The sequence below is a fragment of the Myxocyprinus asiaticus genome, chromosome 28, assembly GCF_019703515.2.
Source record: "Myxocyprinus asiaticus isolate MX2 ecotype Aquarium Trade chromosome 28, UBuf_Myxa_2, whole genome shotgun sequence".
In the NCBI taxonomy this organism is placed as follows: domain Eukaryota; kingdom Metazoa; phylum Chordata; class Actinopteri; order Cypriniformes; family Catostomidae; genus Myxocyprinus; species Myxocyprinus asiaticus.
The window spans coordinates 18,370,991-18,391,765 of record NC_059371.1 but is presented as its reverse complement, the minus strand read 5'-3'; the positions used below and the strand labels follow the sequence as shown (position 1 = coordinate 18,391,765).

The following is a 20,775-nucleotide window of genomic DNA, read 5'->3' as shown; positions in this document are numbered from 1 at the left end:
TGCAACTATTAGCCTTACTGAAAACTGAAAAATCTGATTTTGGCAATGTTACTTTTCTGCCATACTGTACTAAAGAGAGGTGTAAAAGCAATGTTGAAGAAGAACTCTGGTGCCATGATGCTATCCTGTGGTTAAAACAAGTAACTGCAGCATAAAAGCTACTAACTTGGAAAGGATACATTTGCTGACCTTTAATAAATTTAGTTTCTGCCTTTCCCTGGGTTAAAATACCCATGGTGGGTTACTTGTGTAATTTACTTAATAAACACATTAAATAACATAATTTCCCCCAAGTGCATAAAAACCCCTTGTTCATAAAGTCCTTTGGCAAGTCACACATCTGAATTCAGTTTACTAATGACAAAATGTTCTGAACTAAGGTAGGTTGAGTACCTAGAACGTTGGTTCTTACTTGTTTTTAATTGTCTAACATCAACTGTCTTAAAGGAATATTCCCGGTTCAATGCAATTTAAGATCAGTCAACAGCATTTGTGGCATAATGTTGATTACCACGAAGAATAATTTCGACTCCTTTTCTTTAAAAGAAAATCGTGGAAAACTGAGGTTACATTAAGGCACTTACAAATGGAAGTGAATGGGGCCAATTTTTTGGAGGGTTTCAATGCATAAGTGTGAAGCATATAATTTTATAAAAGCACTTAAATAAATTCTTCTGTCAATACTTGTGTATTATTTGAGCTGTAAAGTTGCTTAAATCATCATTTTATGGTTACGCCGTTCCGGCGTCATCACAACAATGTTGTAAAATTGGATATAACTTACACAGAAAATGTTAGTGAGATTTTATCATAATTAAAGTAATATTAACACACATTGTTTACGTCTTGTGGCTATACTTTTGAAACAGTGAGTATTTTAACATTTACAGATTGGCCCCATTGACTTCCATTGTAAGTGCCTCACTGTTACCAAGAGGGTTTTTTTTTAAAGAAAAAGAGAGAAATTCATTTTTTGTGGTAATCAGCATAATATGTTGATTGAGCTTAACTTGTATTGAACCTGGAATATTCCTTAAAATGACTTCCTAAAACAAGGTCTTTGCAAATAGTCCCAGTAGTTTACCCCTGGATATGACAATGCATATGATTGTATCGGAAGTGTCTGGAGTGCTTTTTGATTCATTTTAATGTGGTTCAACCAAGGTAAGTGTGAATCTTCCTTTTTTTTAAAAAAGTGTATCCTCTTCTGATTTGGACTGGGATTTTGACAGGGCAAGCTGTTAATAATTCGTTCCAAATAAATTTGAACTTCCCAAGATTCTTTACCAACTTTTAAATAATTTGCATAGAAAATGATAACTGAAAGCAAAGCCAATGAATGAACTGAATTAATACTACTGAGATGTTTTCACAGTTAACATGAAATCAGTTTGATTGTCAAACTGTGTGTGATATAGTGATACCCTGTCCTCATAGCGTTAAGGCAGAATTGTCTGTCAATGATCTGACCAAGTGCTGTCTTGGACATTGCACTTACCCATGCAATGTTTTACCCCCATATGCACAAACCAGAACCACTCAGATTAAAAACATGCGCCCCCACCATTCAAGTCCAGCTCACCCAAATCATGGTCGAAAAGTACACATCAGTGTAAAAGCCTGAGGGTCACGTGACGTGACGTGACGTGACGCGCGGCCAACATGGCGACGCAGTGCTGAGATAGCAGCCGCGACTAACTGCCCCCGACTGAACCAGCGACAACGTCAGCCCGCTCCTGGCACCCTCATACACACACCTGCCGAACCGCAGGGAACGGGCCAGCGATGACGGCCTGAGGGACTATTTCCACACGTCGACCGAGAGATGAAAGAACAGGAACAGCTGGAAATCCATCGACGGCATACGCAGACAGCAAGCCTGAGCACCAAGAGCATGTTTCTGTCTCGGGCGCTGGAGAAAATCCTCGCGGATAAGGAGGTGAAGAGGAGCCAGCACAACCAGCTGCGCAAGGCTTGTCAAGTAGCGCTGGGTGATTATCATCATTTCTGTTTCTCCACGAGGAGATCTGAACATGTGGCTGCCACTGCCGACTGATATCTTAAAATGATTAAAGCCTAGTTCGCGAGCTAACGTCATTCCACTAGACATCAGTCAGATCAGACTGTAATGTTTATAATATTGTCTTGGGAATTAGACTGTTCCTTTATAATGAATGAGATGCATTTAGCAGATAGATGTTGCGCTAACACTTTACAATAATATTCTATTCTTTAACATTAGTTAATACATTATGTTTCATGAACTAACAAAGAATAATATTTTATTACACCATTTATTAACAGACACATTTTTTTTTTATAGCTCTGTTATTGATTACAAATAGGATCGACGTGTATTGTGCGTGGCACTTTAAGTGCGTTGATAAACGGTGGCCCTATTTCGTGTGCTTAGACTGCTGTTATTCATTTGTCACATATAAATGAACAATATCGTTTTCATGTGTGGTGATGACGTTAGCTGCTCGCTCGAAATTCCCCGTTGTTGCTGCCACTTCCGGAATACTTATCCCACATTGTCAGATCATACGTGAGCTGGAAATGCAGGTCCGACTCATTCAGCTCGTCCCGCCTCTGATTGCATTACTTATTTACTAAGTTAACGAACACTTGTTGAGGCAGGAGGATCTCGTTTCTTAGCGAGCTTTTCCAACATCTAACCTTTGTTCTGGAGTTTTCCTGCTTGCCAAAAGCAAAGATTAGTTCATTTGAAGTAAATGCCCCAAACAGCTTATATTCCAATTGCAATGTGGACTGAATTTCATCTTAAACTTCATTTTGTTGTTTATTTCTTAAGTATATTTTATTTAGGGTATAATCCTGATCATGTGTGGAGAATTGCTTGTCTGCACGTTTCAGCAGTTGATGTAATGCTATTTTACCATGGGTTTGTTTGAGTGTATGTTCTTCCTGGCACTTTCATTCAAACAGACACTCCCTCTACCCTCATTACCGCTTCATGTGAATGAGGTTTATTGCCAAAGGCCTATTTACACAGTCCAGCATACATCCGGATTCACTGCTAGGCCATGGCTTATACAGTATAGTATACACAATATCTCAGTTTCCTATTTAGCGCCGAGCTATTTTACCTGAAAAAATGCAATATATCTCAGGTAGTCAGGTACAGCTTGCTTACAGCATGGTTCACAATACATTGTGAGCATGCATCTTGTGAAATGTGATATTGCTTAAGTATAGCTTCCTGTGCTTTGTTGCAAGCAGATGGCTGCCTGATAATAAAAAATAATGAATTTAAATTAGAAGAACTTGAACTTATTGGCGCCCAAATGGAATTAAATGTATAGTTCACCCAAAAATGAAAATTCTCTCATCATTTACTCACCCTCATGTCATCCCAGATGTGTATGACTTTCTTTCTTCTGCTGAACACAAATTAAGATTTTTAGAAGAATATTTCAGCTCTGTAGGTCCATACAATGCAAGTTAATGGTGATCAGACTTCTGTAGCTCCAAACATCAAAGGGAACATATGACTTAAGTATTTAAATATATATAGAAGGTGTTAAGTATTTACAATATAATACGTGTGGATGAGAAACAGATCAACATTTAAGTCCTTTTTTTTTTTAATACTCTAAATCTCCACTTTAACTTTTACATCTGTAAGTCACATGTGGTGCCCATTTAGTTTCACTTTCACATCTGAAAGTGAAAGTTAAAGTGGAAATTTAGAGAAAAAAAAAGGACTTCAATATTGTTGTTTCTCCTCCACACCTATTATCTCACGTCTGAAGATATGGATTTAAAAACTGGAATCAAATGGATTACTTTTATTTCCTTTATGTGATTTTTGGATCTACAAATGTCTGATCACCATTCACTTGCTTTGTATGGACCTACAAAGCTGAGAGATTTTTCTAAAAATCTTCATTTGTGTTCTGCTGAAGAAAGTCAGTCAAACACATCTAGGATGGCATGAGGGCGAGAAAATGATGAGAGAATTTTATTTTTGGGTGAACTATCCCTTTAAAAACTATTCTGGAATTTATTTATTTTGGTTGTTCCTATTAATCAGAGACAAAGGAAAACAGATTCATGGCACTAATGCAACTTGCTCAGTCTCATAACATCTTATGTTGTCTACCTTGACCATTTTTAAATGAAAGAAGCTAAAATTATGCTCTCTTCATTAACCACTGGTGATATGTGAAGTACACTTCATTTGCCTACAAATAGGCCTCATTTCCACCTTTAATGGGATTCGTAGATGCATGGCACATAGTGACCTGGAACATTTCTTGCTGAGTTGGCAGTCTTATAGTAGGTATCGCTTGTGTATTTTTGCTCTGGCAGTATTAGGGCACATATTCCCAGCTGTAGGTGTTATTTCTACCCCATCACCACATTTCACTCTGGGAATTCCAGTTAATTTAAAAATCCTACAGAACTTAGCCTTGACTGAGCACATAATTTGACTTGCTTGTTTAGCAATAGCTAAAAAGCTTTAGGCCTAGAGAGCTTGATACTAGTGTAAATTGCAATAAGACACTGCGTTGGTTCATAAATAAGTCAGAGAATCTATCTGCTTCTGTAAATGTGTGTGTTCGTTTATTTTCTGAATTAGCCTTCTCTTTTTGGTTTGTTTGTTTTGAAGGAGGTTGTATCATCATCATCATCAACAGTCTTGAGTGATGCAAGGGTGTCTTCATGTGTTAATTTGTCTCTTCTTTTGCCTGTTATTTTTTTATAGATGAAATCAAGCTTGAGCTGGAAAAGCAGAAGTAAGTTTACATCTCATTCACCAAAAGACATCATCGATTTATCCGTCCAAATCCTCTTTTTAGGTTAATCGAAATGTTGACGTAACATAAAAGAGCTCTCATTTTGCTTTTTGAAAATACTCTCTAGAGCTTAATGCATCATCTTTATTTTGAACCATAGTGGTTATGTAACAATTTCAGACACTGGTCAGTGGTCACACTCATTCCGTTCCTTAGCTGTTTATTTAAATCCTGAAAACTTAACAAAGAACTCTATTTAATGCTACTGGCAGGAAGATTGAAATATTTGCTATTTGGTAATTAAACAGTTAGTTTGTCGGAGGTAATAAAAATTAGAAATCTTTTAAAAATCTAATTTAAAACACACGACAAGTTCATGAAAATGTAATCTTTTTGCCCAATTTGGTTTCATACATTTTTGAAAAACATGTAGAGCATTTTCTACAAGAAAAAAAAAAAGATTTAATGACTTAATGAAGATTTAATAAGCACATGACCTGATCAAAATGTGTCTTTTCATAAAAACGTCAAAAAATCTGTCTTTAAGGGTTAGTTCATCCAAACAATGAAAATTCTGTCATAATTTACTCTCCCTCATGTCATCCCAGATGTGTATGACTTTCTTTCTTCTGCTGAACACAAACGAAGATTTGTAGAAGAATATTTCAGCTCTGTAGGTCCTCACAATGCAAGTGAATGGGTACCTACATTTTTAAGCTCCAAAAGCATATAAAGGAAGCATTAAAGTAATCCATAAGACTCCAGTGGTTAAATTCATATCTTCAGAAGCAACAAGATAAGTGTGGATCTCCACTTTCGATTCTTTGTTTATTTTTTTTATTTTTTTTTGCCACCTACTGGGCAAGGAGGAGAATTTATAGTAAAAAAAGGAATTAAATATTGATCTGTTTCTCACCCACACCTATCATATCTCTTCTGAAGATTGGAATTTAACCACTGGAGTCTTGTGTATTACTTTCATGCTGTGTTTATTGCTTTTGGAGCTTCAACATTTTTGGTCATCATTCACTTGCATTGTTTGGACCTACAGAGCTGAAATAATCTTCTAAAAATCTGACATTTGTGTTCTGCAGAAGAAAGAAAGTCATACACATCTGGGATAGCATGAGGGTGAGTAAATGATGAGAGAATTTTCATTTTGGGTTAACTATCCCTTTAAGGGTCAAAAAGGCGTCCTCTCAGTTTCATGGTTTGTCAACGTAAACAACAAAATGGCTACCTACATCTTGGTAACTTCACATGACTAATTTGGTGGAAAAAAGTTTTCCAAATATGAATCACGTTTTAAAACACAATTGTTTCACTGATAAATATTATTAAAAGATTGTTCTGTGCTACTTATGCCAACATATATTTTTTCAAGAATTTCGCTTTTAATGTGACAAATTATTATTATTACTATTTTTAAATGTTTATATTTTTTTTTTGATTGACTGTCTCTGGACGGTTACACCACGTTACATTTTTTACTTTAAGCCGCAGGAAAAATATCAAAATGACTCATGACTTTGAAACATGTTCATTATAGAAGATGTGTATTCAAGTAATTGTCATTTTTGAGAATTACAGTTTTTATGTGTTTTTGAATAATTTAATAGATCTGTAAAAAAATAAAAAATAAATGAGTGTCACATCATTGACCCATTTGTTAACTTAGGTTAACCTAAAATAAAAGAGGTAGGCTATATTGCAGTACTGCATAGTAATGTGTGCTGTGAATTCTGTGTGTGCACCAGAGATGGCACTGTTGTTCCACCCAGAGCCAATTACGTTGAAGCTGACAAGTATGTCCTGCCATTCGAGCTGGCGTGTCAGTCAAAGTCCCCGCGGATTGTCAGCACCTCTCTCGACTGTTTGCAGGTATGCAAAGAGTGCTCAGTATCGTAAAGTCTTGCCCACTTGGTATTCACACGTCTGCAGTGCCATACATTATACTGCTCTAATTTAACACTGTAACCATAACGCACAGGCCTGCTGCAGAATTTCAGTTGAAAACACTTTGAAAGGTTTTTAGTTTGTATAGTTCTTTAACCCTAAAAAGTTTTATTCCTGGAGAATACAAACAAGGGGCTAGGGGGATTAGCAATGAGTGAGTCAGTTAGATTATTTTGAAAAATATTGAAAAGGGGGTCCCTGCTAATACTGAGGTTATGTGACTTTGTAGATAAAGTCTAGCATCAACTCACAATCTTGATCTAAATGTAACATTGCAGCATTTTATGAGAGGACAGTTGACTGAGTTTGTTTCTACAGTTTTTAAAATTATATTTTAAAAATATAATATTTTAGTGGAAACATGTATTATGTGGGCCCTAATGTGTTGGAAAAGAGCAGTGAATTAATTTTCAGAGGTACCTTTAGATTCTTGCCCTCTTTAGGGTTAAGGTGAAGTGTGTAATTTGTTTGTTAAAATACTTTCTCCTATCCCAGCTTCTTAATATGCAGAGGCAACTATATGTAATCCATTGGTAGGTTAATTTCCCAGAAATAAAAAAGTATAAACACTGTGACTGTGCTGTTATCAAAACATTGCTCTGTTTGAGGATCCCAACAAGCCCAGCACAGCAAAATTGGCTCAACCAATGACATGAGTTTGGGGCAGGGACTATCTGTCTATCCAGACCAATGGCAGATGGGGGAGTATTTGGGAAGGCTGACTGAAAGCAATCATTATTTTTGGAATTTCAGTTCTGTAGCTCATAGCTTTATACTTGGATTAATGATCACATAGCGCCTCACCTACTTTCTCTCACATCTCCACAGAAACTCATTGCGTATGGTCACATCACGGGGAACGCCCCTGACAGTGGAGCTCCAGGAAAAAGGCTGATTGACCGGCTGGTGGAGACCATCTGCAACTGCTTTCAGGGACCGCAGACTGATGAGGGGGTACAGCTACAAATCATTAAGGTGAGAAAATTCTCCATCATGGCACCTTGTTTTCACAGACTGCAACCCTTTAGTTTTCTTTTAAAGGTAGTTAGTAGTAGATATACTGTGGGACCAAATTATTTAGACACTTACAGTTACACTTACAATTTTTGAATGTCATTGAATTGTATGCAAAATCAAACTAGTGGCATCTGCATACAAATGATGCTACATTTTATCCCAGAGCTTTACTTTTCTGGTTCTTTTTTTGTTACTTTTCACCAGGTCATTTTAGTGCATGTATTTTGTTAACATAAATACAAATTGGTTTGATACTTTGTTATATAATGAAACTAAATGGAGGCCAACTCCCAAAATAATTTTCTTTTGATAATGCACTGTTTTTAATCTAACCTCTAGTTTCAAAACAAAGTTAGGACACAGAATCGCTTAGTTTAGTGTCAGGGTTTGTAATACGTTCACCTTGCTCTGCAGTGTAGCTCATGCTAAAATACCAGTGGCTTTTGTATTCAGCATCAACGTCAACCAACCCAAGTCACCCTAGACACTGGGGGGTGGCATTTAATTTACAGAAGTTAAATATTAGTTAGTTAAATGTTCAGTGTTGTCTCAGGCTCATTATTTCTGTTTGTGGCACAAACAATCGATTGCCTAACCCAACATGATGCCCTGCACAACCATCCCAAATAATTTAATCTCAACACAAAACACCATTAAGAAGTACACATCCACGTCAAAAAGCTCAAGTGAGCAGGAAAGCAAACTAGATATATGCAAATCGTCAAAGGCTGTGCATATTATCTTACTCACATGAACAGCGTCACAAAACAAATCAAAATGAAAGACTCTGAATGTTGCAGTTATTGTTATCTAATACAAACCAATCAACAACACCTCAAAGCAATGGCATACAGTTTATTAAAACGATGAGTGGTACGCTTTAAGCCAACCACCAACACATAGAATAAAGTTACCTTGACTTACCAATTAAAGAGATGTTCTCCCCCCAAAAAATTCTCTCATCATTTACTCTCATGCCATCCCAGATGTGTATGACTTTCTTTCTTCAGCAGAACACAAATGAAGGTTTTTTTAGAAGATTATCTCAGCTCTGTAGGTCCATACAATGCAAGTGAATGGTGATCAGCACTTCAAAGCTGAAAAAAGCACAGACAATCGTGGTTAAAGTAATCCATACGACTCCAGTGGTTAAATTAATGTATATTTAAGTGATACGATCGCTTTGGGTGAGAAATGGATAAATATTTATGTCCTTTTCACTATAATTGTTTACTTCCGGTCGCTCTCCAATGTGTGTCCATAAGGGGAATCAGTTCATGCTGCCTCTCGCATGACGTATGTTCTGCTGAAGAAAAAAGTCATTCACACCTGGGACGGTATAAGGGTGAGTAAATGATAAGAGATTTTTCATTTTCGGGTGAACTATCCCTTTAAGTTCACTATGCAGGTCAGCAACCAAAAGTGGTAACTTCAGAGGACCATGTCATCTTGACATACAAATGATCAAAGCTTTTGATTGGCTCAGGGGCAAAGGCAAATGTGCCCCTCAGTCTATCATTGAATGCTCTTTACACATGTGCATGACATTCTCCTAATGTCCCTTCATTAACATGGAGAACTACGGGCTAGCCCCATGCAAAGCAAATGAGGATGATTAAATGGCGATTAAACACTACAGACCTTTATAAAAATAAAAAAAAAAAACAATCTACTGTTGTCTTTTTAACATTTTAAATTATATTATCACTTAATATAAATTTGATTATGCCATGCATTTTGCACAACAGCGCCGCATCGGGTGGGGCACTGCCCTTGTGTAGAGACGCCACTGTGAATGCTAATGTTATTTGAGAACACTTATTAGATTTGCCACATAACTTGCATATTAAGGTTCAAAGGTTCTTTTGTTTATTATTCAAGCCTAACTCTTATCATAGTTGACAAGCATGCTGTGTGACCGATCTTCTGGTAGACTATAAATGGAGAGGAAAAAGTCGTTTAAATAAAGAGAGTAGTAGTTTGCATTAGGGGGTAGGGCACCTTCTTGAGTAAGCTGTTACTAATGTTCTCCAACATCATTAGTTTGCAGTAAGATTTAGTTTTGCCACTAAGTTGTGTACATAAGCTCACTTGATTGTTTGAGAGGGCCACCCATCAAAGACCTCATTAGGGCATTTTATCTTAATTGTTTGTCATCAGTGTCAGGATTTACCTGCAGAATCCTTAGCTATAAACTTGTTGTCCCTGGATTCAAATTGTATTAATATATCCAATATAGCATATGTTGTGAGAGCATGATACAGATCATTGTGTCTCTTTGCAGGCTCTTCTGACAGCTGTGACATCGCCACACATAGAGATCCACGAGGGAACAATTCTCCTCACTGTGCGCACCTGCTACAACATCTACCTGGCCAGCCGCAACCTGATCAACCAGACCACGGCCAAGGCCACTCTCACACAGATGCTTAATGTCATCTTCACCCGTATGGAGAACCAGGCGGTAAGTTCAAAGCTTATCCTACTGCTGCACTGAATGGGTTGTTATTCAGAATAAGCAGAAAACTATATAAGGTATACTGTACAGTGAGTGGCCATTATCACAAAAATAAACCCAGGGTACCTACAGTCATAGAAAATATTAGTGAATTTTAAATTGTGACTTCCAAGCCTGGAAAAGTCATGGAAATTAATACATTCTTTAAACATCGAAATTTCTATAGTAAATGGTAAATGTACATTTTTCTAGTTATGCTCTGTTAAAAACTAAAAACATTCAAAGTGTGGAAATAAGGGCATAATGACCAGCTGACTGTACATTATCTTGCTTATTACACAGCTACTTGTCAAAGAAATAACACAGCTACCAAAAAGTTCATATATAGATGTGAAATATTTATTTTAGTTTTAATTAATTATTTTATTATGTGAATAACCACGGTTTCATACAAGAGACCTGAAATTAGCACAGCTATGCAGGAAATCGGTTACCTGGACAATGTTCACTTACACAATTTAGTGGTCATCATACGCAAATATTTGACTTGCGGAATGCCGCAGTTGACTAGAGGTCTGTAATCCGACTCGAGCCTGACAGGACCTAAGAAACTGCCAGGTTTTGGGCTAGGTTTATATTAGTTTTTCCAAGTATGACTTCAGGTTGGTTCGGATTTGTAATTAATGAAAAAATAAACAGGGCTACCTATCTTGTTTTGTGCTCGCGCTCTCACTTACAGACACATGCGAACGGACGCGTTTGGGGCTGCTCTGTTTTTCCCGTTGTTTTCCTATGTAAACACATGCTGGGCGGATGCCTTTGATTGTTACACCGTAACAGTGTCTCACGCAGGACTGGCACATTTTTTAACAGTTTCAAAAACATTCGTTGCTGTGTGTCCAGCTTGTTTTTAGCACAGGTGTTCTGAACAAGTTCTGTCTGCAAAAAGGATTTTATGTGACTGTTACATTGTTTCACATTATTCCAAACCGCTCTGCACCAAGCAAAGTTTTGGCGCTTGATAAACGGTAAACCAATGTGTTTTTTTCCTTCTGCTCTGGTTTGCTAATGGGTTGCTGTGCCTTGTTAAAACTGTGTATGTTTACTGTTACAACTCTGTTATGAATGTTGCCCTGGATGCTTGCATAAAGCAACAATAATTGCTAGAAGAAGAAATTATAAATAGAGTAAGCAATTTCAGGTTCGGGTCTGACGGTACCGTTCAGGCCGGGTAGGGTCTCGGGTACGGGTTTCATTTTAAGGTCCTTGTAGACCTCTACAATTGACCACAAATCAAGTGATAATTAAACCTGAGAATGAATTATGTTACGCTAAAGTTGTCTTAACTGCTGTCTTACAGGCTCTGGAAGCTCAGGAAGCGGAGAAAGACAGACAACGTCTGCAGCTGTGCAATCCCTCACCAGTATCCAGTAACCCTTCACCTGTGACCCAAAACCCTTCCCCAACTCCAGGTCGAGGTTCTGGATCACCATGGATCGGACGAGCCCGCTCAGAACAGAACGGTTCCCCATCCCCGTCTCTCAGTCCTCAAGGGGTCCCCTCCACTCCCTCCACCCCGCAAGGCTTATCCTCAATCAACAGCCAGTCAGAGGAGGAGTGTGCCATGAATAAACAGAGCACAAAGGAAATTCCAGACCCAGGTATAAAAAATGTACATGTATATGAAATATGAGGCCACTGAACTGACTTCCTGTTACGTTGTATGACGTTTTGATGCACATTTAGTAAAGTGTTCCTATATCTGTTTACAGAGTCAGAAACGTATACGGTTTTCTTTTTGGCATGGCATTTCTCCAACCTTTGTTTAATCATGTTAAAAATATTTACCAAAATATCTACCAGTTATAATATAATGGGATAGAGATATACCAAATATATTCCATTAACATTTCTCTTGTATGTTTCTTTAGTACCAGGTGCATTCTATTTTTTACATTCTGTTACATTTCTTACAGTTAAAGGAAAGAAGGAAAAGACTTACAGAGCAAAATCAGTCAGTCACTGTTGTCTTCTGGGCTGTGTTTTTGTCTTCTCTTAAAGACTCAGAGACTCAGGAGTTAGACCAACCAGCTGTCGAGCCATCAGTGTCAGGAGGTGTTCCAGAAGAGGAGGGCCTTCAGCCCTTGAGCTCTGAAACCGAAGCAGCCAATGAGGTTCTGGGTGAAACTGAGCCAGACAGTGGCCTGGGAGATAGCTCTGTTGAAGGAGGTGAGTTGCACTGGAATCTGCATATAAAATCGTTTATTATGCCTTTGAATATGCTATGATATAGTAGTAACTCGTAGCTTGTTCAACAGGTTTAGATCAGCATTCAGACTCAGAAACAAAAGTGCCGGCCCCTGTTGTCCAGCTAGATACACAGCAGATGAACGGAATGGTGGATGATCGTGGTTCTGAGTCCTCCACAGATATTCTGGTGCATGTTACTTTTAATTTTTTATTACTTTACAATTTTATTATGTTGGGCTGTGTGAATACATTTTTTCATTTGTTTTTCATTTGTTAAATATGAGACATATGATACGTAACACACAGTTGGACTAAAGACTCATTATTGTGGTCTGGTCTGTTGTTCCTTGTATGAGCAGGATGCAGAAAGCATGCAGGGTGGTCAGACAGCTACCCGCTTCTCCCACATCCTACAGAAAGACGCCTTTCTCGCGTTCCGCTCCCTCTGCAAGCTCTCCATGAAGCCCCTGGCTGATGGACCACCAGACCCAAAGTAAGAACTGAACAAGTAAATGTATTTGCAGTACATATCATGGAAATGTTAGACAATAAGTTAAGCAAGTAGTGATGTAGAGGATACCAGAGTTTCTGCAGTACCCGTAGTACCGAGCACTGACTCAATTTGGTCCCCGCACGCTGTCTGGCTGACACACTGCTGCTTTCAAATGCTCACCCACTCATTTGAGTGTGTGTTCTGATACTCCATTTAAACAGAAATGGACAATTAAAGTAAAGTTGCAAAAATGGATGTGATTTTTAATTCAAATAAATATACAGTCTTCATATGCTGCACGCTGCAAAGGGAATGTTTAAAGCCACTCGTATGCTGAATACACCACATTTTTAGTATTTCGTACTGTGTGTATTGTAGTAGATGGCAGGAGAGCGCTAATTCACTGTGATGCATGCAGCGCCAGCAGATCGTATATTATTAGAATTAAATCGCAGCATTTTGCACGTAATCACATTGGGTCGTACAACAAACATCTTGTCAGGAAGTGTTAAACTACCGTCAAAAACACAGCACCAGAAACGCCTTCAAGTCAAAATAAACATCTGATTCAAAATAAAAGCTTGACATGTGAAATTAAGAAATTGCGACAGAAATGTATTACTAGTGTTTAGTAATGGCACAAATCTTTAGGCTTATTTTTATAAACTGACATCTTATTGGACTGCTAATTACTTTTCCAAGCTCTTAGCAGACCAGTTAATAGTAATCTCTTAAAATCTCATAAAAACTGAGACTGAATGTAATGTTTTTGGAAGAACTTTGCATGTTCTTTCTTCACAATGGACACTCCCTTTAATGAGGCACAGGGCAGACAAAGTTTGTTATTTTTATTTTTCTCTGTTCTTAAAAGAATTGGACTAGCCACAACGTTCGGATTACTGTAACTCAATCCTGTTCTTTTTATATTCCTTTTGTCTCTATCAGGTCACACGAGTTGCGTTCTAAGGTGGTTTCTCTGCAGCTGTTGCTGTCTGTGCTCCAGGGTGCTGGACCTGTGTTCAGAACCCATGAGATGTTTGTGAACGCTATCAAACAATACCTGTGTGTGGCACTCTCTAAAAATGGAGTCTCTTCTGTGCCTGAAGTATTCGAACTGTCTCTCGCCATCTTCTTGACCCTCCTTTCCTACTTCAAAGTGCACCTCAAGATGCAGATTGAGGTAAAGACTTGTATAATGGACATTTAGAAAAATGAACATTATCAAATCATCACTAAATCACTAGTCTTCTTATAAAAGGGCCAAATATTCCTATGCATTAATGAAATTTGACATGCACAGAAGTCTCTCAATCTATGATGTCACACCATTTCTTTCCTTTTTCTATCTTTTGCTTGTTCCTCTTCTGAAACTACACCGCATTCCTCTCAGGTGTTCTTCAGGGAGATCTTTCTTACCATCCTTGAGACGTCATCCAGCTCCTTTGAGCACAAGTGGATGGTCATCCAGACTCTGACTCGCATTTGTGCAGGTCTGTGTCTAAATGTGCAGTGTGACCTTTGCACTCTTCTTGAATACGTGCACATTTGTCTAAAGCTCACAGATTGAGTCTAATTTTAAACCCATTGGTGAGTCAGTCCTGCTTCTTCTCATGCAGATGCTCAGTGTGTGGTGGACATTTATGTAAACTATGACTGTGATCTCAATGCTGCCAACATTTTTGAGCGGCTAGTAAATGATCTGTCTAAAATCGCCCAGGGAAGGAGTGGACAGGAGCTCGGCATGACGCCTTTACAGGTAGCTATCACTGGTTTCAAATAGCCACATACTGGCTACTGTGTCAGTATACACTTTATAACACAAGTCCGTTTTATATTAAAGTGGTATACGATGCAGTTCACTGTATAGACCAAAAAACATGTTAAAACTGATGTGTGTAGTTTTTTTCAATGTTAAAATTATTTTTCATTTCCCAGTTTAATGAGTCAACTATTGATAAGCCAATTATATTGAATTTTTTAAAAATCACTGACGCTATTAAAACATGCCTCTATTATACTCACTGGCTGTGAGTTGGGGGCAGGACGATCTGTTTGTACAACCAGTGGAAGACGTGGGGTGTTTTCTGAAATATTAATTAATTTGAGTTTTGACTGGTTAAAAATGTATTTGCAGGAGTTGTGTTTGAGAAAGAAAGGGCTGGATTGTCTTGTGTCTATTCTGAAGTGCATGGTAGAATGGAGCAAAGACTTGTACGTCAACCCAAACCTGCAGGCCAACCTCGGTAAGATGGCTGTGGGGAGTTGTGTGGAGCTGCTTTTTTGTATGTTTCAAGAATTTTAAAGTATGACCCTGGTATTGTCTTTTACAATCGACTTTGGTAGCTATAGGCTAAATATGTGGCGTAAGTTTAGTTGTTTCCTTTGTCCTGGGCTTAGATTTCTCTGTGATTTAATAGACTGTGGTGTACTGTGTTGTAGGTCAGGAGCGTCCAGCAGAGGGCGACATTGCAGATGGGAGGCTCCCTGAGCATCTGTCCTCACGCAGAGACAGTGTGAGCTCTCTGGACTCCACCGTGTCATCTGGTGTTCAGCAGAATCAGCCAGATCACCCTGAACAGTATGAGGTCATCAAGCATCAGAAAGAGATTATTGAGCATGGGATCGACCTGTGAGTGTTTTAATCATCTTTTTCTTTTTTGAGTTATATTTACATTTACACATCAGTCATGACAACTCTCTGAATGATTAAGCATGTTATGTTGGTATGACATATTAATGGATTTTGGAAGACTAGATCTGCTACGCTGCTGCTACTGCTAAAACATGCACAGACATACTGTGTTAAGCATGTGGACATCTTGCTGTATACTCAAGCCCAAAGTATACTTATGTTTTGACGAAAACACTTAGCACCTGCATAAAGTCGAATGCTAGCTTTTCAAAGTATACTTCATTTGACTGTTCGTGCATACACAGGTGGTTGGCGCATGCGTGCTACAGCTGCTTTGAGATACTGGACTATTTCTCTTCAGGAGTTTAGACCCATAAAGATGTCTTTATATTCATTCAGACTTGAGTTATACAAATGCAGGTACAGTGCATCTGGAAAGTATTCACAGCGCTGCACTTTTTCCACATTTTGTTATCTTACAGCCTTATTCCAAAATTGATTAAATTCATTATTTTCCTCAAAATTCTACAAACAATACCCCATAATGACAACATGAAAGAAGTTTGTTTGAAATCTTTGCAAATTTATTACAATTAAAAAAACGGGCAGTTTCTCCCATTCTTCTTTGCAGGACCTCTCAAGCTCCATCAGGTTGGATGGGGAGTGTCGGTGCACAGCTATTTTCAGATCTCTTCAGAGATGTTCAATCGGGTTCAAGTCTGGGCTCTTGCTGGGCCACTCAAGGACATTCACAGAGTTGTCCCGGAGCCACTCCTTTGTTATCTTGGCTGTGTGCTTAGGGTTGTTGTCCTGTTGGAAGATGAACCTTCACCCCAGTCTGAGGTCCAGGGTGCTCTGGAGCAGGTTTTCATCAAGGATGTCTCTGTACATTGCTGCATTCATCTTTCCCTCGATCCTGACTAGTCTCCCAGTTACTGCCGCTGAAAAACATCCCCACAGCATGATGCTGCCACCACCATGCTTCACTGTAGGGATTTTATTGGCCAGGTGATGAGCGGTGCCTGGTTTCCTCCAGACATGACACTTGCTGTTCAGGCCAAAGAGTTCAATCTTTGTTACTCATGGTCTGAGAGTCCTTCAGGTGCCTTTTGGCAAACTCCAGGCAGGCTGTCATGTGCCTTTTACAGAGGAGTGGCTTCCGTCTGGCCACTCTACCATACAGGCCTGATTGGTGGAGTGCTGCAGAGATGGTTGTTCTTCTGGAAGGTTCTCCTCTCTCCACAGAGAAATGCTGGAGCTCTGTCAGAGTGACCATCGGGTTCTTGGTCACCTCCCTGACTAAGGCCCTTCTCCCCTGATCGCTCAGTCGCTCTTCTAGGAAGAGTCCTGGTGGTTCCAAACTTCTTCCATTTACAGATGATGGAGGCCACTGTGCTCATTGGGACCTTCAATGCTGCAGAAATTTTTCTGTACCCTTCCCCAGATCTGTGCCTCGATACAATCCTGTCTCGGAGGTCTACAGACAATTCCTTGGACTTCATGGCTTGGTTTGTGCTCTGACATGCACTGTTAACTGTGAGACCTTATATAAACAGGTGTGTGCCTTTCCAAATCATGTCCATTCAACTGAATTTACCACAGGTGGACTCCAATCAAGTTGTAGAAACATCTCAAGGATGATCAGTGGAAACAGGATGCACCTGAGCTCAATTTTGAGTGTCATGGCAAAGGCTGTGAATACTTATGTACATGAGATTTTTTTCATTTTTTTATTTTTAATAAATTTGCAAAGATTTCAAACAAACATCTTTCACGTTGTCATTATGGGGTATTGTTTTTAGAATTTTGAGGAAAATAATGAATTTAATCCATTTTGGAATAAGGCTGTAACATAACAAAATGTGGAAAAAGTGAAGCGCTGTGAATACTTTCCAGATGCACTGTATATCCTGACCTGACATGCTCTTGATGTGCACATCCACCTTGCTGTTTCCACCTTTGTCTCTTTGTCCGCAAAGGCTCAATTGTGAGTGTTGCCACCTTGTGGTCCCAGTAATTAGTGCAAATGATTCCAAGTGCATGCGGATTCTGCGCATTCAAAGTGTGCGCGGTTAGAAGTTCAGTGCTCGAGAACTCTGCTGATGACTAAATTTGGATCACGCGTCCTGTACGCAGATGCCTAGCGTTCGTGTCTGACCGAAGTATAATTTGGGTTTTAGACAAAAACAAGACATACTGCATCGAGCTTTTAGGATATGCTGCTGCAGAATTAGACATACTTACAATCCCCATGTAGAAGATCTAGACAAGTGCAGCTGGGGAGGTGGAGGGTTTCAGAAAAAAAACTAGCAGTGCGCTGCAGGGATTTTACAGTAAATTTTAGAGAGAGAGAGTATGCAAGTTGATTGTCTGCCCAATTACCTGTCTAAGGACCTATCAGCTTACACCATGTGAGCCGATTTGCTTAACATATCACATGTGAGTTAGCCAATTACCTAACAGATTACAATGTGTCTGAACTTCAGTCATTTATCATGACTCTTAAGGCCGGTTTATACTTTTACTTCAAACGCTCTGTTTTGCATTTATAGTTTGGCGTTGGTGTGCCTGCTTCTTTCTGTGAGTACACAGCCAATATCCTAGTGTATTGAGAGAAAATGTCTTTATTTCTGCAATAATTATACATTTAAGAAATAAACAAAAGTAATGTAGGATGCAGATTCAGAAGTGTTTATTACACTATTGTATTCTTAAAATAAGTTAAAATCTTAATTATTGTTAAAATAAAAATACATAAATGTTTTTGAAAATTTTTTTATTATGCTCCGCTGATGCGACGCAAGGTTACATTGTTGGAGAGGTGCATCTCCAGGTACTATGTAGGCTATGCTGTAACTGCCGTTATGTTGTAAGTTTGACGCAGAAGTATAAACTGGACATTATTCAAAAGTGACTTGCAGTATGTTTAAGGTATGCAATTTATCAGTTGAGCTACAGGATTGTTTTTGTTACTAATTTCTGTTTCTTTAAGGTTTAACAAGAAACCAAAACGGGGATTGCAATACCTGCAGGACAAAGGCATGCTGGGAACCACACCAGAGGACATCGCCCAGTTACTGCACCAGGAGGAGAGACTGGACACAGTAAGTTCACTCGCTTCCCACTCATGCTCTCATTCATACATGGATAATTTATGAGACTGACATATTTTGTGAGACATTATCAGCTGCTCAGGCTGTTCTTTAAGCCCTGTCTCTGATGTAACGTGATCAGACTCAGGTCGGCGAGTTTCTCGGAGAGAATGTGAAGTTTAATAAGGAAGTGATGTACTGCTATGTGGACCAGTTGGACTTTTGTGGCAAAGACTTTGTATCAGCACTCCGTGCATTCCTAGAAGGCTTCAGGTTACCGGGTGAAGCCCAGAAAATTGATAGGCTAATGGAGAAGTTCGCTGCACGCTACCTGGAGTGCAATCAAGGGTGAGTAGTACAGTCTGAGGAAGATTTTTCTTTTTTTTAGCTCAATGGGGGTTTTCTGTATATGCTGACCTGTCTGTTCATCTGTAGGCAAACCCTGTTTGCCAGCGCAGACACTGCTTACGTCCTGGCCTACTCTATCATCATGTTAACCACCGACCTGCATAGCCCACAGGTAAGACTCCTTTCTTACTCATACTAGTTAATTCACCCAAAAATAAAATTGTCATTATTTATTAACCCTCATATTGTTCCAAACCCATATGTCTTTTTTTTTCTTCTAGAATGTTAGCCTTAGTCTCCTTTCACTTTCATTGAATGGAATAAATATGCAGTGAAAAAGAATGGTGACTAGGGCTTACAATCTGCCTTACTAGCTCTCCCTAACAATTGCTTAGCAACGTCTAAAAATCACCCATAACACCTTAGCGAAGTGTTGCTGACATTTGTAAGCACAACTTGCATTTTCTGTATTCTCCTCTTCAGGTGAAGAACAAGATGACAAAGGAGCAGTACATAAAAATGAATCGGGGCATTAATGACAGTAAAGACCTGCCTGAGGATTATCTCTCCTCCATTTATGATGAGATTGCTGGCAAAAAGATTGCCTTGAAGGAGAGCAAAGAACACTCCATCACTCCCAAGTCCAGCAAACAGAGTAAGAATATCTACATGAAATTCCAAGATCTGTCCTTGTGGAATTAGGTGTTAAAGGGTTACATCACCCAATAATGAAAACTGTCATTTCTGTCACCCTCATGTCATTCCAGACCTGTATGAGTTTCTTCCATGGAATGCAAAAGGAGTTGTTCATGCTGCTCTTTCACATATGAAGAAAGCATGTGGAAATGCAGTGCCAAATGCCATTGGTTCTGGCTTGTCACCTGACCAATTACGATTGTTCGAGTTTGAATATGCGGAATGTGAATGAGATGTTAGAGCTACAGTGGAGGGGAAGATTTTCACTGAATAACGCCTTAAATATCAGTCTGTTCTTCATGCAAAGCTATTGTAATGCTTCGGAATACTTGGAATGAAAAACACCTTTACTACTTAAACATACCATAGAACACTTTAAACATATTTTTATGGTGTTTTGTCTTTGTTTGGAGCGTCACAGTCCCTGGACAGTCCCATGCTTTCATTGTTGGAAAAAGTGTATTAGGGATAATACGCTAAACATTCCCTTTTGCATTCCATGGAAGTAAGAAAGTCATATGGGTTTGCAATAAAATCAGAGGAATTAAATGATGCCAGAATTTTCATTTTTGGGTACATTTATTTAATAGTTTCTGTGGGTTTTTTTTTTGCTTTCGGGCACTGTCTAGTTTGCTTATTAAAAATGAATTTTAAAACTCAACCCTGTTGAAAGCTGATGTGAAGTGTTTGTGTTTACTGTAAGATGTAGCCAGTGAAAAGCAGAGGAGGCTGCTGTATAACATGGAGATGGAACAGATGGCCAAGACAGCTAAAGCTTTGATGGAGGCTGTAAGCCACGCTCAGGCCCCCTTCTTCAGTGCCACTCACCTGGAACACGTCCGTCCCATGTTCAAGGTAACAGCATGTCTCTTGGGTTTTTCATGGACGGTTTGATTCATAACCAAATGTGGAATCAGATTCTATTGTTGAGAACTGGAACAAACCCTCATTGTTGGGTCAAAAGGTTCACGAGCAGGTTACGGAAGAGACGCATTCTGATAGTGTTACAGGAAGTGGTTTCACACAACATTCTATAACTTGGGTCAAAGGCAGTCAATCTTTGAAATTGA

General features: G+C 38.9%; 1 protein-coding gene across 2 annotated transcripts in view; it reads left to right on the top strand.

Annotated features, from left to right (window-relative positions):
- The first annotated feature begins 1,654 nt into the window (after positions 1-1,654).
- Positions 1,655-20,775, top strand: part of LOC127418496 (brefeldin A-inhibited guanine nucleotide-exchange protein 2-like) — a 43,729-nt gene continuing 24,608 nt past the window's right edge. For both annotated transcript variants that reach the window (XR_007893500.1, XM_051659090.1), the window contains exons 1-19: positions 1,655-1,991; positions 4,733-4,763; positions 6,521-6,644; positions 7,548-7,694; positions 10,021-10,200; positions 11,555-11,855; positions 12,256-12,423; positions 12,513-12,631; positions 12,804-12,937; positions 13,883-14,117; positions 14,328-14,427; positions 14,554-14,693; positions 15,072-15,180; positions 15,377-15,566; positions 18,562-18,673; positions 18,804-19,009; positions 19,097-19,181; positions 19,493-19,664; positions 20,409-20,560. Coding sequence is in view for 1 of the 2 variants with exons in the window: in XM_051659090.1 (XP_051515050.1) it covers positions 1,826-1,991; positions 4,733-4,763; positions 6,521-6,644; positions 7,548-7,694; positions 10,021-10,200; positions 11,555-11,855; positions 12,256-12,423; positions 12,513-12,631; positions 12,804-12,937; positions 13,883-14,117; positions 14,328-14,427; positions 14,554-14,693; positions 15,072-15,180; positions 15,377-15,566; positions 18,562-18,673; positions 18,804-19,009; positions 19,097-19,181; positions 19,493-19,664; positions 20,409-20,560 (2,871 nt within the window). In the remaining variant the exon portion in view is untranslated. The remainder of the gene's footprint in view (positions 1,992-4,732; positions 4,764-6,520; positions 6,645-7,547; positions 7,695-10,020; positions 10,201-11,554; positions 11,856-12,255; positions 12,424-12,512; positions 12,632-12,803; positions 12,938-13,882; positions 14,118-14,327; positions 14,428-14,553; positions 14,694-15,071; positions 15,181-15,376; positions 15,567-18,561; positions 18,674-18,803; positions 19,010-19,096; positions 19,182-19,492; positions 19,665-20,408; positions 20,561-20,775) is intronic.